This window comes from Haemaphysalis longicornis, unplaced genomic scaffold, assembly GCF_048455015.1.
Source record: "Haemaphysalis longicornis isolate Haplotype H1 unplaced genomic scaffold, Haemaphysalis longicornis Haplotype H1 scaffold_10, whole genome shotgun sequence".
In the NCBI taxonomy this organism is placed as follows: Eukaryota; Metazoa; Arthropoda; class Arachnida; order Ixodida; family Ixodidae; genus Haemaphysalis; species Haemaphysalis longicornis.
This window is the reverse complement of record NW_027526204.1, coordinates 145,885,024-145,898,049: the sequence shown is the minus strand read 5'-3', so window position 1 is coordinate 145,898,049 and position 13,026 is coordinate 145,885,024. Positions and strand designations below refer to the sequence as shown.

The window sequence follows — 13,026 nt, the reverse complement described above, 5'->3', positions numbered from 1 at the left end:
AATTAAAACAACTGTGATGCTTGATTGATTGATTGATTGATTGATTGATTGTACGGTTTAAGGCACCGACGCAGGCGATGAGGCTCGCCGTAGTGGAGGGCTCCGGATATTTTTTGACCACCTGGGGATCTTTAACGTGCTCCGAAATCTCGCACACATGGGCGTTTTTGCTTTTCGTGTCCATCAGAGAAGCGGTCGCCGCTGCCGGGAGAAAAGTGATGCTAAGTACAATTTTTTGTTAGCGAACTTTCTGAAAAAGCACGGCAATTTTGGGTCTGAGCCCCCCGCACAGCTAAACCCTCTTTTTTTGCAAATTTTGCGCATGCAATACCACTGGTTATTAATAAACAAATAAAATTGCGTTCATGCAAAAAGTTCCTGATATAAATGAGAGACCCTTTTGTATTCACCACTTTATTTTCCCTGTCCTCAGTTACACTTCAAAGCTTTATGTGTGTTTTTTTGTAGGCTCACTCTGACGCTGTCCTGTGCTATGAACTTTGCTTCGTACCCTCATGACACACAGACCTGCTCCATGCAAATGGAGAGCCGTAAGTTCAACGTTTATATTTTTCACCAAAGATTTCCAATGTTGTTTAATTAAAATTTGTGTAAAAGTTCTGTAATAAAGCGCATAGTTTACGAGTTTCATTCGTTCTGAGGAACCATAGAACTATTAGAATCCCACCAAAAAGTTGTGCCTTTTCAATTATCTCTTTTGCCAGATAGCTCATATTATAGGACCCTTTTCGGGCTCACCTAAATAAACCAAAAATAAAGATGTTCTAGATCTTTGTCATTTGGTTGTATATTACCTGTAATCTACATGTGTTCCGAGTTAAAAGGAAGTAGTGTAGCCTGTTTTTATTGGGAAATTTGGATTTTCTCAGTCATGTCCCCCCTATATAATAAATTGTTGGAAATATAATATATGCATTCTTATATTCTTATGTGCATTCTAAAAGTCGACTCTTCGTCGCGGAGTTAAAGAGTTCCGGGAAAAACTAGGTAAAACAAGCCACACACGAGGAGAGGAAAGCAAGGACAGTGACTGTGACTGTCCAGTGGCTGTCCTTGTCTTTCCTGTCCTCTTGTGTAGCGTGTTTTCACTGGGTTTTCCCTGAACATCATGAACCAACCGGCCCAGACTTCCACTTTACTTCTCTGAAGAGTTACTTTACATACAGTAAAATTCTCCAGAGAAACATGTGGGCACGAATTGCTCCTGCTCACTGAAAATTATGTTCTCAAATTTTCCTGAAAGAAAAAAAAAGCAAGTCAGCAGACACCGCTTTTAACACAAAATTTATAAATCGACGATCTGTGTTAGGTTTGCTTTAAGTTGCTGCCTAATTAAATTTGGCTGCAAGATCTCCCATATTTGTTCTTTCTGGTAGTTTCCCACACAACGGACGACTTGGTGTTCGAGTGGAATGACCAGGACCCGCCGGTGGTGCACACAGACTTTGAGCTCCCTCAACTCGACCTGGAAAAAACAGATCCCCAGGACTGCACGGAGTCATATTCGACTGGTAACCCTGGTGACTGCAAACGAACCTTCGTTTTGCATGACGTTTAGAAATGGCATTGTTCTGGTGGAAATAGGATAGATACCGAACTTGCCCGATTCTAACGCGCAGTTTTTTCCGGAAAAATAGGTCAAAAAATCGCATGCGCGTTAAATTCGGATACGAAACCGAAACTGCCGAAACCGCGGAAATTTCGTCCCACCCATCGCCATCGCCATCTCAAGATGGCGGCGAAACTTATAAAAACTTATAAAAACTCACACCTTTGTGCACTTGAAACACTCACTCACTAGCACGTGTTACGGTATGTCTGAAGGGGGTCATTAAATGTGATCCCACAAATATTTTAAATACATATGGTTTTTGTAGCAGTTCCTAAAACTCACTAAGCGCACCGTTAAAGCGTACCCCACCAATAACACAACGCTTTTCCATACGTATGACCCAATTAGATACAGACAGTTCGTTATACCTTTTCATGCCGAGAGAAAAGCACACTTAAGTATTCTACCATTTTCTAACAGAGAATTAGTTCGTTATAGTTTCCAGCTTTTCGGGTAATTGCTAATTCATTTTTTTCCTTTCTCTATTTCTCCTCACCACAGGCAACTTTACTTGCCTCCAACTGACCTTCAGGCTCAAACGGCGGCTGGGTTACTACATGTTCCACACGTACATTCCAACCTGCCTGATCGTGATCATGTCCTGGATATCCTTCTGGATAAAGCCCGAGGCCGTGCCGGCAAGAGTAACCCTCGGGGTAACCAGCCTCCTCACGCTGTGCACACAGCACGCGAAGAGCCAGGCGGACCTGCCTCCCGTGTCATACATCAAGGCCATCGACATCTTCATGTCAACCTGCACAGTGTTCGTGTTCGCATCTCTCATGGAATATGCGGTGGTCAACATCATCCTTGAAGATGGCTGCCAGCTCGATTACTTGCGTGCTCAAGTTGTAAGTTCTACTCTAAAATCTACGATAACGCTGTGGTACTTCGATCGACGGAAACGCGTGACATCAATATAAAACATAGCCCAAGCCTCTTGCGGCCTTCAAGCTTCGGTAACAGTTTCAGACAAATATTCTCATTAAAGTAAATATGAGCAGTCAAGCTATTGTGTGTACGGTCACATAAAGATAGCACAAATGTTCGACCTTCTGCCACAAAGGCTGCACTCAACAGTAATTTTTACCTGAAAAATTACAACTTTTGAAAACATTCGCTAAACATGAACGACTGTTGCACGCATGAGCTTCGTGCCGCTGCAAAACTTATGGGTTCACAACATCCTATCATGGCTCCCATACTCCCACACAAACCATACTGGTGGCTTGTAAGGGCTGTTCGCTGAATGTGTGCCAGCTTCTGGATATTATATGCATCGCTGAAGCAGACAACACAGAACGTCGCGGTTACCCCACGTCGCGGAAACACTAATGAAAGATACTAGATACAGCCCACAAACCGCTGAGGATGACGGTTCATTCAGGTGACGTACACGGGGTTTTGACTGTGGTCGCAACCTGAGTAGCATTTCTAAACATTGACATCACGCCTCCTTTCGGTCAGTCAGATTACCCTAAGCGCCATTTCTTACACCTGCACCCCATGGTATGCCTGCTCAGGCAGTTTTGGGGAGGTTTTGGAGCTGGCATTATCCGCACTGGCGTCGCCTAAGCAGACCCTGGAATATTGCCCGTAACCGCTTACAGTCTTTCCTTCGTGCCTGAAAGCACTGCGAAAGCTTTAGTTATCACCTGCACTCATCAACCCTGCGTCGAACAGATATACCTTACAGTTGATGGCTTCTGTTGGCGTATCTTAGGGTGCGTTTATGGCTGCAACTGAAAGGATGTCCCCAATAGCCTTGACAACGCCCGAGTGACGTCAATACAGCTGGAAATTAATTCTCAGACCGAAAGAGAAAGAGAGTGGGTTAGAGATATGGTTGGGGGTTAAGGAAGGGAGGTAGGGCGGGAGAACTTTTTATTCTGGACTGGAGACGCCAGATCTGCTAGCGCCAGTGCTTCTTATCCAAGACTGGTGATTACAATGCAGTGAGGCGGATGTGAGAGATCGGGAAGACGACAGTAAGAGAAAAGAAAATTAAGTAAATAAGGACACTCAATGATATGCATGAATGAAAACTGAATAATGCGGCGTAAAAAAATTGAGCAAACCGTACCGAGGAAGCACAGAACGTCCAACAACAAAAAGGAGAAAAGAAACGCAGATGACGACGAAAACGCGTAGAGTGAAAAAACCATGCACCTCTTCGTCAAACGACGACGACGGTCGAATGTGAATCCGTGTAGTGATGGATTCCTTGGTTGTCGTCTGAGTTTGGACTTTGACTCGCATACGCTTTGTACTTTTGCTCATTGAGCTCTTCTTTGACTCGCAGCAGTTCTGACTTTTAGTAGCAGCCGCTTTGACTTTGACCGTTTGACATTCGATTTCGCACAAAGAAAGGTTCGGGCTCAAATTTCGTCGCAGTTATACAGAGGGGTGCCTGACTTTTCTGTCTAACTTTGCACTTCCATGCGCCTTTCAAATCAAAAACTGCTCCGGCGGTGTCGGAATGGCGGAATTTCATAGACGTCGGCTGATACGCACGGGACCGAGGTTCGATTCCGAACGGGGAGCGTTTTATTTTCTCCACTTCGCCCACGATCATCATCATCGCCAGAGAAAGTTGGCTTTCTTTCAGCGCGTCTTGGGGTGCACACCGACGCCATCAGTGAAACATACAAAGCTTAACATTGAAATCTTTTCTAGAACTTTACACGTTATCTAGCGGGAGTAGAGCTGTAATATCTTTCTGGGATTCTCTGTGATGCCCATTCTACGCACTGAGTGTTCTTGTTTCTGCGTTGAGAAAGCAATTCAGGTTCAGAAAAAGTAATAGCAGAGTCCTTCAATGCCTTTCTGGTCATGAAACGTCGCCGTCACGCTATGGGAGAGCTTCGTACGCTGCCGCGCCGCGGCGCTGGTGTTGATCGGAGGGCAGCCGGGGGCGTGGTCAGAGCGCGTTTGGCCGGGAACGGACCACGGAGTTAGATAAAACAGACGCTCGCACCGTTATCAGCAGTGCGCTCTCACTTTACCTGTCATGGGCCACTCAAATGGGCTTATCATTTTGTGAGTGGCGAAAAAATTTGGTGCGAACGGGTGTGCTGCTACTGCGTTTCTGCCTGCCGGTCTGGCTACAGAGCAGTGGATGCCCTCCGATCTGCGGTTGCGCCCCTCGGGTAGCCTTTGTCCCCGTACGAAACTTGGCCGGGAGTTTCATGACCAGAGAAGCATTGAAGGACCCTGGTTATAGAAAGTGTTTCATGGTCCGTAGGTTCCGTTACGCACAATCGCTTTTGATGTTTAATCCGACTATTCGCAGGCCCCCGGAAGTCCGTCCCAGATGAGCCGAAGGGATCAAGGGCGCCTAAAAGCGCTGCTCATCGACAAGGTGTCCCGAATCGTTTTCCCCACAAGCTTTGTCTTTCTGAACGCTTTTTACTGGATCTTCTACGTGCTCTGTGCGTGACCACTACTTCTGGTGAGCACGCTGAACCGCAAAGATCGCCGATGTGACATGGCAACACGACTCCACGTGATGGGAACCGAAGGACGCAAGAGACAAGAGGACACTTGGGCTTCTGCACTATGCGACAAGTTTGTTGTGCGGATTCACTTCCCCTTTTGACTGTATCTCACGTTTGTCTTCGAAATTTTGCACTTTTATGGCGTGCTGCAACACCCCAGCTGCAAGACGCAGCTTACTGGAAGAGTACGGGATATTTTTGACCACCGGGTGATCTTTAACTGGCGTCCAAATCTGAACACACTCCTGTTTTCAAACGTGCTCTTCAGCCGCGTTTCTTCTGAGAAAAAGTTTTAGGGCACGTGTTGACGTGAAGTAGCAGTGAACGCCAAAGTTAGAATGAAATTCTCTGTACACTCAAATAATATTATAAGGGATTATAAATGATCACTAAATACTCCCCGAACTTCATTTTGTGGGTCCGTTCTTCTTATGTCAGAGTTTATTGAAGGCTCGACAAGAGAAAACAATTCCTGTTTCTCCCACAACATCGTTTGACAAAACTCAGGACATTGAGCTTCAACACAAAGTTCTGCATTCGCGGTAGCTAATTCTTACAGTTTATCTGCAACGACGCCTAATAGGAGCACATGGGAGACATTGGAATTTTTTTATAACAAAGTGACCCATTAGGAAGTCTTCAAAACACAGTAAATCATAAAAACCTTTTTTAAAAAAGATTTCCTGTAGCATTGTTTGCAAAACGTAACACGGCCAGAGGAGCGTGCAAAAGGTTAAAACAGCAAAGCCTCATTTAAATGCAGAAGAAGCTGCGATCCGATCACATTCTAAAGTGCGCTGCAAAATAGGTAATTGACAAAATAATGTAACCAGGTTCCCTCATAAAGACGGATATCAAAATTCGAGTAGACAACAAATCAAGCGCTGAAAACGGTCAGAAATGCGTTTTTTTGGCCCCGCATAGATTTGGGACCAGAGTAAAGTGATTTCTGGAAATTGGAACACTTTCGGAGAACTAACATTGTGCGCTAGAGGACAACAGCTCGCATGAACACTGCATTCAATGCCGCGGCCTTCCTTTTTACTGTCTGTTTTCGCTTGGAAGGAAAATGTCTCAAAATCGGTGTCGCTCTTGAGAACAAAGTGGATCAAAATACTAATAACTTAAACTCATGTTCAATCCTGTTACTGTGTGCAACGCAAAGCTCGTAGCACATCATTCCGCGATCGTTTCCAGTAGCACGACAACATTCAATGACGTATTCATGGTTTGCTTTGTGCCACAGTTAATGGGCATTTCTGTGCTTTGCTCTTTCAAGCATAACATTTCATGATCAGGTTCTCGCTCCTCATAAGCGTGAAAACACTTTTGGCACGCCTGCCTGGATTAAATGGTATCTATGATGTAATTTTTTGCACCTGCTTGATCAACTAATCTAATGTCGCATTACGCAGCTAGAGCTCTGGATGGTGCAAGTGTATTCTGACGCAAATTGTTTCATGTGTTAAGCCCTTCGCACTTTCACATGCAGTTGGGCTCAGTGCTTCGATATTTCATTCGAAGCCGTGAGGCTTATTACGTCGATAAAGCTGCGCAACATGCTCAGTTATTATGCTTAACTTAACTCACTATGTTAAAAAGCTTGAAGCATATCATATTCTGCAATGTAATCCTGAATCTGTAGTTTATCTTTAAGATTTTTAAAGTGACGAGTCTGTTCACTTCTAGATACGTAGGCATTCAAAGGCATTCGCCAGGACTTTGCAGGAACTATGGGCATTCTTTTTCCCTAGGTCAACGTTCATTCTTGCAAATGAGGAAGGAATGCCACGCTCTTTACGCCACTTTCGAGACGCTAGTTTGTGTGCCTCGTTTTTATTGTATTGTCGAAACGTACGCACACATACCATCTATCACCTAGATCTCTATTTTGTCGAAGAGTTCAAAACTTTTAAAGTGTTTATTCAACAATAAATATAAAAACTGAAACTCCCGTTTTCGTTTCAATTATTACATTCTACATCCATAACACATTTTGTAAACGCAGGAGTATCTCCGAACGATCATTCAGAAAATAAAATCTCTCTATGTCGATGTTCAGCAACACCAACTGCCCAAACATATATCTTTAACTGGCCCACCAGCTGCGCACGCTACAACCTGAACGAGTAGGCTGGTGTGTACACAAAAAGAAACAACGGAATAGCGCTACTTATTACGCACCTTTAATCTAAACTCAGTAGCTCTGAGTGGCTAGGAAGAGGCAGTTGTACTTGAAAATGCCACACGTTGAAAATTCTCCGTAAAAATACTACCATTCCCTCAGCCATCCGCATCTACAGGTAACGCACTAAAAGACACTCCGACAAAAGCCACTTACACCGAGTGATCACGATTCCAACCAACCTCCCCCTACAAGTTCACAAGAAATTTTTATTTACAAATACAATGCAGTTGCATCCTTTTTTCATTTTCTCCAATATGCTCCAGCCATCAACGAGGCCGCTAAAATATTTCCTTGAGAGGTCGGGTGCCCATTTATGCTGATTTCTCAACACGTCCCAAACAATTTGTTCATTGTTGTTCCCCTTTGGGCTAGAGCCCTACAGATGAAACGCCGATGTGTTTTAAAGATCGCGTACTTAGCAAGTATAGAAGTATGGCAATGTCGCTTAGAACAACTTAGTGCCGTGAAGCACTGCAAAAGCGACACGAAACAGTTAAACCATAGATAATCTATTAAGCAATGCAGATTTATTACTGCACTTCTGGTCCCCGGTATAACAGTGCCCTCACCTAGGCCTGAAGTACGAAATATAACAAGTACAAAAAAATAAAATAAGACGATTTGAATCTGCTGTGATACAACAAAATATCCGGGGAAAGTAACTTATCTCAAGAAAAATTGGTCTAAATTTTTTTCGTATCTCTTCATTTCCCTACATAACGCATAAAAAGGCTCTCCCACTGGAGTACAAACATACAGTTCAAAATAACAAAGGAAATATCACAATTGAAGGGCGCGCTTCGAAGTACTTGGACGTCGGAATAAGGCACGGCGATGACCTTCGTAAATATTTTGAGACATTTTTGTTTTCTTTTTCTCTTGTCGAAACCTGCCTGTATGGTTTGTGGGTAAAATCACAGATTTAACGGGCGCACTTTGCTCCACCTTCACGCCAAAAAAAGAGAGCATTGGTAGTATTGACGCTTTCATAGTAGCTCTTCTGACTCTTATCAAATTCGAGGTTGCCCACGCCAACAGCGATAGTTGTTGGTGGCGTAAACTAAGTTACAGAATGGAAGGTGCTCACCCCAACAAATCTGCACAACCGCTGCGTGGCCCTTCTTGGTAAAAAAACTAGAGCTTTATTCATCTCAGATTCGATTTTAAAAATTGAAGTTGCGTTCAAGGTTCGCTTGGATAGATTTGGCAAACCATCGAAGAAAGGATTTTTGTTTCAGAGCAATGTAAACATGCTTTCACAGAATAATCTTAACCAGAGAAACAGCGACCACATTTGTTTGTTTTATGTGCTCTGATTTTTATTCTGCTTTTGGCCGGGTATCCTTCTTGTGGGCTCTTGGGATCTTGTGGGCTCTTGTGGGCGGGTATCCTTCAATGACCATTGGACGAAGCTCTCTGAAGGGGTATGATGAAGTTGCTGCTTGAGACAAATAATGAAAAAAAATCCTGTGATTGAACAAAGGACGCGACATCATGCAACACAGACGTGGGCAGGACATGAAGTCACGATTTCACAGTCGAAAAACTTGAGCAGTACGTATAGTGCGAAAAGCCGATTCATAGCGCTTGTGATCCTTAAATGTTCTCGGGCGTTATAGATATTCGTATGAGGGATGGGGTTTGGGATGTTTAATTTCTTATCAATTTTAACGAACGATTGGTGTGATAGGCACTTAAAAACTAATAAATGGGGTCAAGGATATGCTTGAACGCTGATTGCCAAGGACAGAACTGGCTGCATTTAAACACAACTGGGCATGAGAACATGACCATGCCAATCAATAAAAATACAATGAAGTTCCAGTTGCTCTTCGAAGGATTGGCGTTAAGCGCAGCGCCTCTTTGCTGCAGCTATCTTGCTTTACCGTTTGAAAACGCTGAGGGGTTTTAATCAGGTATACAGTTAAAAGACAAAAAGACTTTCCGCTTCACATGCCAAGCTATCAAGAAAAAGGACCGGCCGGAAGATGCATAAAATGCTTAGAGGTCGATTCTGTTTCATTTATTTTATTTCAGCATTATTTAACAAAGAACACGAATGCTAGGGCAAGAACAAAACGCTGCAATGCAGCAGCTCGACAAAGGTACAGTGGGGTCCACTGTTAAAGGGAAACGGCGAGCGCGTGGCCACTGCGCTCCGCGAAGCGCCGGCGCCGAGAAGTGGCGAGAATCGGAGACAGCCGGCACATGCGCACTGACCGCACGAGGCGGCAGAAGCCGCTCTGTCGTCTGCTACGGCGCTCCGCTGCGTCGCTCAAGCTGAGGGATTTCGCACTCGAAGGATGTGAATGGCGGGGCGAAGCGCCGTAGCAGACGACACAGTGGCTTCTCCCGCCTCATGCGGCCAGTGCGCATGTGCCGGCTGTCTCCGATTCTCGCCACTTCTCGGCGCCGGCGCTTCGCGGAGCGCAGTGGCCACGCGCTCGCCGTTTCCCTTTAACAGTGGACCCCACTGTACTATTATGGGCAATATGAAAGGATAACACAGGAACGCGTGGCAAACAGCCTCGAAACAGACTCGGAGCGATACGCGGAAGTGCTGTGAAAACCAAAGGCGCTCTTTCACTAACTGCTGGCACTACCACCGCGCTGGCATTTTTACAAAGCAGCAGCCTACGTCATTTCGCCGATAATATGGCGTCGTCAGACAGCCGATAAGACGCACGGCGGGAATAAGGGCAGTTGTTAGAACAGCGTCCCCCTTTCCACTTTGTTTCCGACCGCGGTCGCTGCGTATCTCTCATAGCTGGGTCTGAGGGTGTTTTCTACGCGTTCCTATGTTCCCTTTCATACTGCTTGTAATAGTACATCTTTGTTTGTAAAGGGGCTTTCTCTTTCAGCTATCTTTGCAGGAACCCTGCAACCCCTATTATCTTAGTAACTATGCGTCGAAGTCAGCAAAGACAGTTTAAGCAAAAGCATATTCAGGGTATATTTGTTTTCAAGGAGCCCCCACCATGAAGCCCCTGGGTAGCATGTTCCACCCATTAGAGATTTGGCAGCTCAACAATGGGTCCCAGAAAAAGTTCGATGTTATGATGACTTCTAGCATGCACTTAGGTAAGATATGCTGTAAAAAGAATAATTTTTTGCGTGATTAAAAAAATCACAGTTTCACATAAAAAGACAATATTCAGGTCAGTGCACAGCCTCACCACATGGTACATACAAGCAATGGAAGAATTTTGAAACAAGGGTTTATTTTTATGCACAGAAATGGAGTAATCGATACACGTAACCTACAAAATCGCCCCATAGTATGTGCCTAACGCATTCATAAATCACACGAAAGAGACGGAATTAATGCAGTAATCATTTAAAGAAGAAAACCTCTTCCCAAAAAAATAACCATTTTTGAAACACCAACCATCTGCTTTTCTAATATCCTGCTAAGTGCCAATTGTTAGTGCTTTATTTGCTTTATTCATTAGCAATAATGGAACGACGCGTTTGTTCCACTAATAATAGATCCGCCTTTGAACTATCGTTTTCTCATGATGTACACAATTCAAGATCGTATGTCTTCCAAGTCAATGACCTTAATTGGTGTCATCGAAGATGGCCTCTACAGAAGGACTGCAAAAACCTATTTGGGGTGATCCAGCCTCCTTACCTGTTTGAATGTGAAATCAAAAAGGCATCTCCCTGGCAGTTCCTAAGGGTATTCCGAACTTAAGTGCCTCACAGAAATTATTTTCCATTTTATTTTATTCAGTTTATATAGACATAGTCACATTTACTGCAGGCGAATGTTTCTCCACACTCAGCTTTTCATGGGCTGGTATGAGCCGGTTTTCCTTACTTACCTGTGGCCCCTGCTCTACTAATGGGACCTCACCCATTTTTGCCCGCGCCTTGCGCCCTGCGCGTATTCTTGGGTGCCATCCTCTGCGAAAGGTCAACAACTCAGGAAGTTCTCACTGGTGAGGCATATGAAGTTTTGGCCTTAAAACATTGGGGGTCCATTTTTTCTATTTGTTCAGGCGAGAGGCGCTAAATCACATACTGCTTGCTTGTTTTTTTTTTGTCAACAATGACGTCAAAAAATGTTACTTAACACAAGAGCGGCCAAGTGTACTTTCGCTCAACGGGCGAAGGCACGAGAGGTCTGAACAAGATGGGCATGGTGTACAGAGACGTCCACAAAAAAGGTTGTCGGTCGTAAATTGTGATAAAACCGAAATCCGCATGGAGAAAGCAACAGGGACATGTAACTTCTGCCAAAAAACTATTATCTAGCTGAAGTTTTGCGGCATGCGCATCACGATGAAAGAAACGGTGCCAAAAAATGTGTACTTGTTCTGGGTAACCGTCAAAAAGTTTTCGTGTTAGTCATGCTGAGAGGACGACATTATCTCTTTGTAATACCCCAAAATCAAATACCCAGTGAAGCTTCAAGAAAAGCAGTGGTCAACGACCCAACTTATCCTATGTATAAAATCCGTAGAATTGGAACCATTATTTTTCAAGCGCTTCCAACTCTACCCTCGAGTTGTTCATAAGTGTTTCGTGTTCACAAAGAAAAAAATGGGTAAACGTCAGGGGTTTTCAAAATGTTGAAAACTCGGTTCTAAATCTAGAAAAAGTGCAGTTAATTAGTATAGACGTACTAGCTCCGAAAACAAATGCCTGTTTCTGTAAATACTAGATCAGGGAAGGAAGCGACCCTGTCTTCTTTATCTGCATTCGGCAGACTCTAACACCTCGGTGAGAATAACTAAAAACGTGCATCGGTGTTGTTTAAGTAAATCAAACTCACTCAAACACGCGACAATACCCCCTTCTATTGTAAATATTATCGTTTAAGGTTGCTTCAGATAATGCAACTTGGAATGTGAAAAAAGGTTGACGTCCTTTTCTCGTTGATACTTATCTTTTCAACGGAGTGATTTCTAACCTCTAACCTCACAACCACGGACCCTTGCACATTTTGCGGTTTTTGATTAACATATCTAGTTTTGAGGACATAAACTTGGTCATGGTAAAACAGCCCTGCTGTACCAGTCTTCAACTTTCGTTCTCACAGTTTCATCATAGTTTTGATTATGTAACTTCGGCATTTCACATACATTTTTCTTCATCAGAACATCCCAAAGGGCGTCCCACCCTCATCTGAGAAAACTATTTCTGCCCGATCTATTTTTCCGTCTTAGCGCCCGATCTTGAGCTCCCAATTAAAACATTACAAAATATAATAAACATTACCTGTTCAAAGCCTAATTTTGTTTTCGTCACTGGAGAAAAAAGTAAGAGTAGGAATTCAAAGAAAAAGAAATAACAAACATAGAAAAGGAAGATAAACAAAAATTGACCCGGCCTGGAGACCAAGGGATCTATAATATTTTACTATTTATGGCTGTCACCGACCAAGACCCAATATACGTCCTCCCTCATACCTGCCATTCAAAGTCAATTGAACGACATGAAAAATTGGCACAGCCTCTAGATAAGTGCGCTGGGTAGGATGGGTTCTAATCATGGCATTCGTCTTCGTCATGACAGCCATTCTCCGGTTTGATGTGAAAAAAAATTACCTACCCTTATCGGCATCTGTCTCGCCTCGTAAGAAAAAAAAAGCTAATCCAAACATAGTGTGTACTGAAGAGCGGCACAACATATTCCTTCGTATCCGCACTCCCTTTAGAGTGGTTAGAGCACGCCTACCCTAATCTGCGCTACAAGCGGCA

At 43.8% G+C, this 13,026-nt stretch overlaps 1 protein-coding gene across 2 annotated transcripts in view; it reads left to right on the top strand.

Annotated features, from left to right (window-relative positions):
• The window catches only part of LOC144159595 (glycine receptor subunit alpha-2-like), a 70,960-nt gene extending 63,858 nt beyond the window's left edge, over positions 1-7,102 (top strand). The window contains exons 6-9 of one of the 2 annotated variants that reach the window (XM_077691182.1): positions 469-551; positions 1,398-1,532; positions 2,135-2,484; positions 4,926-7,102. In XM_077691182.1, coding sequence (XP_077547308.1) covers positions 469-551; positions 1,398-1,532; positions 2,135-2,484; positions 4,926-5,072 — 715 coding nt within the window. In that variant the 3' untranslated portion in view covers positions 5,073-7,102. Of the gene's footprint in view, positions 1-468; positions 552-1,397; positions 1,542-2,134; positions 2,485-4,925 lie in introns of both variants that reach the window. The other variant, XM_077691181.1, reaches the window with a different exon arrangement.
• The last annotated feature ends 5,924 nt before the right edge of the window (positions 7,103-13,026 follow it).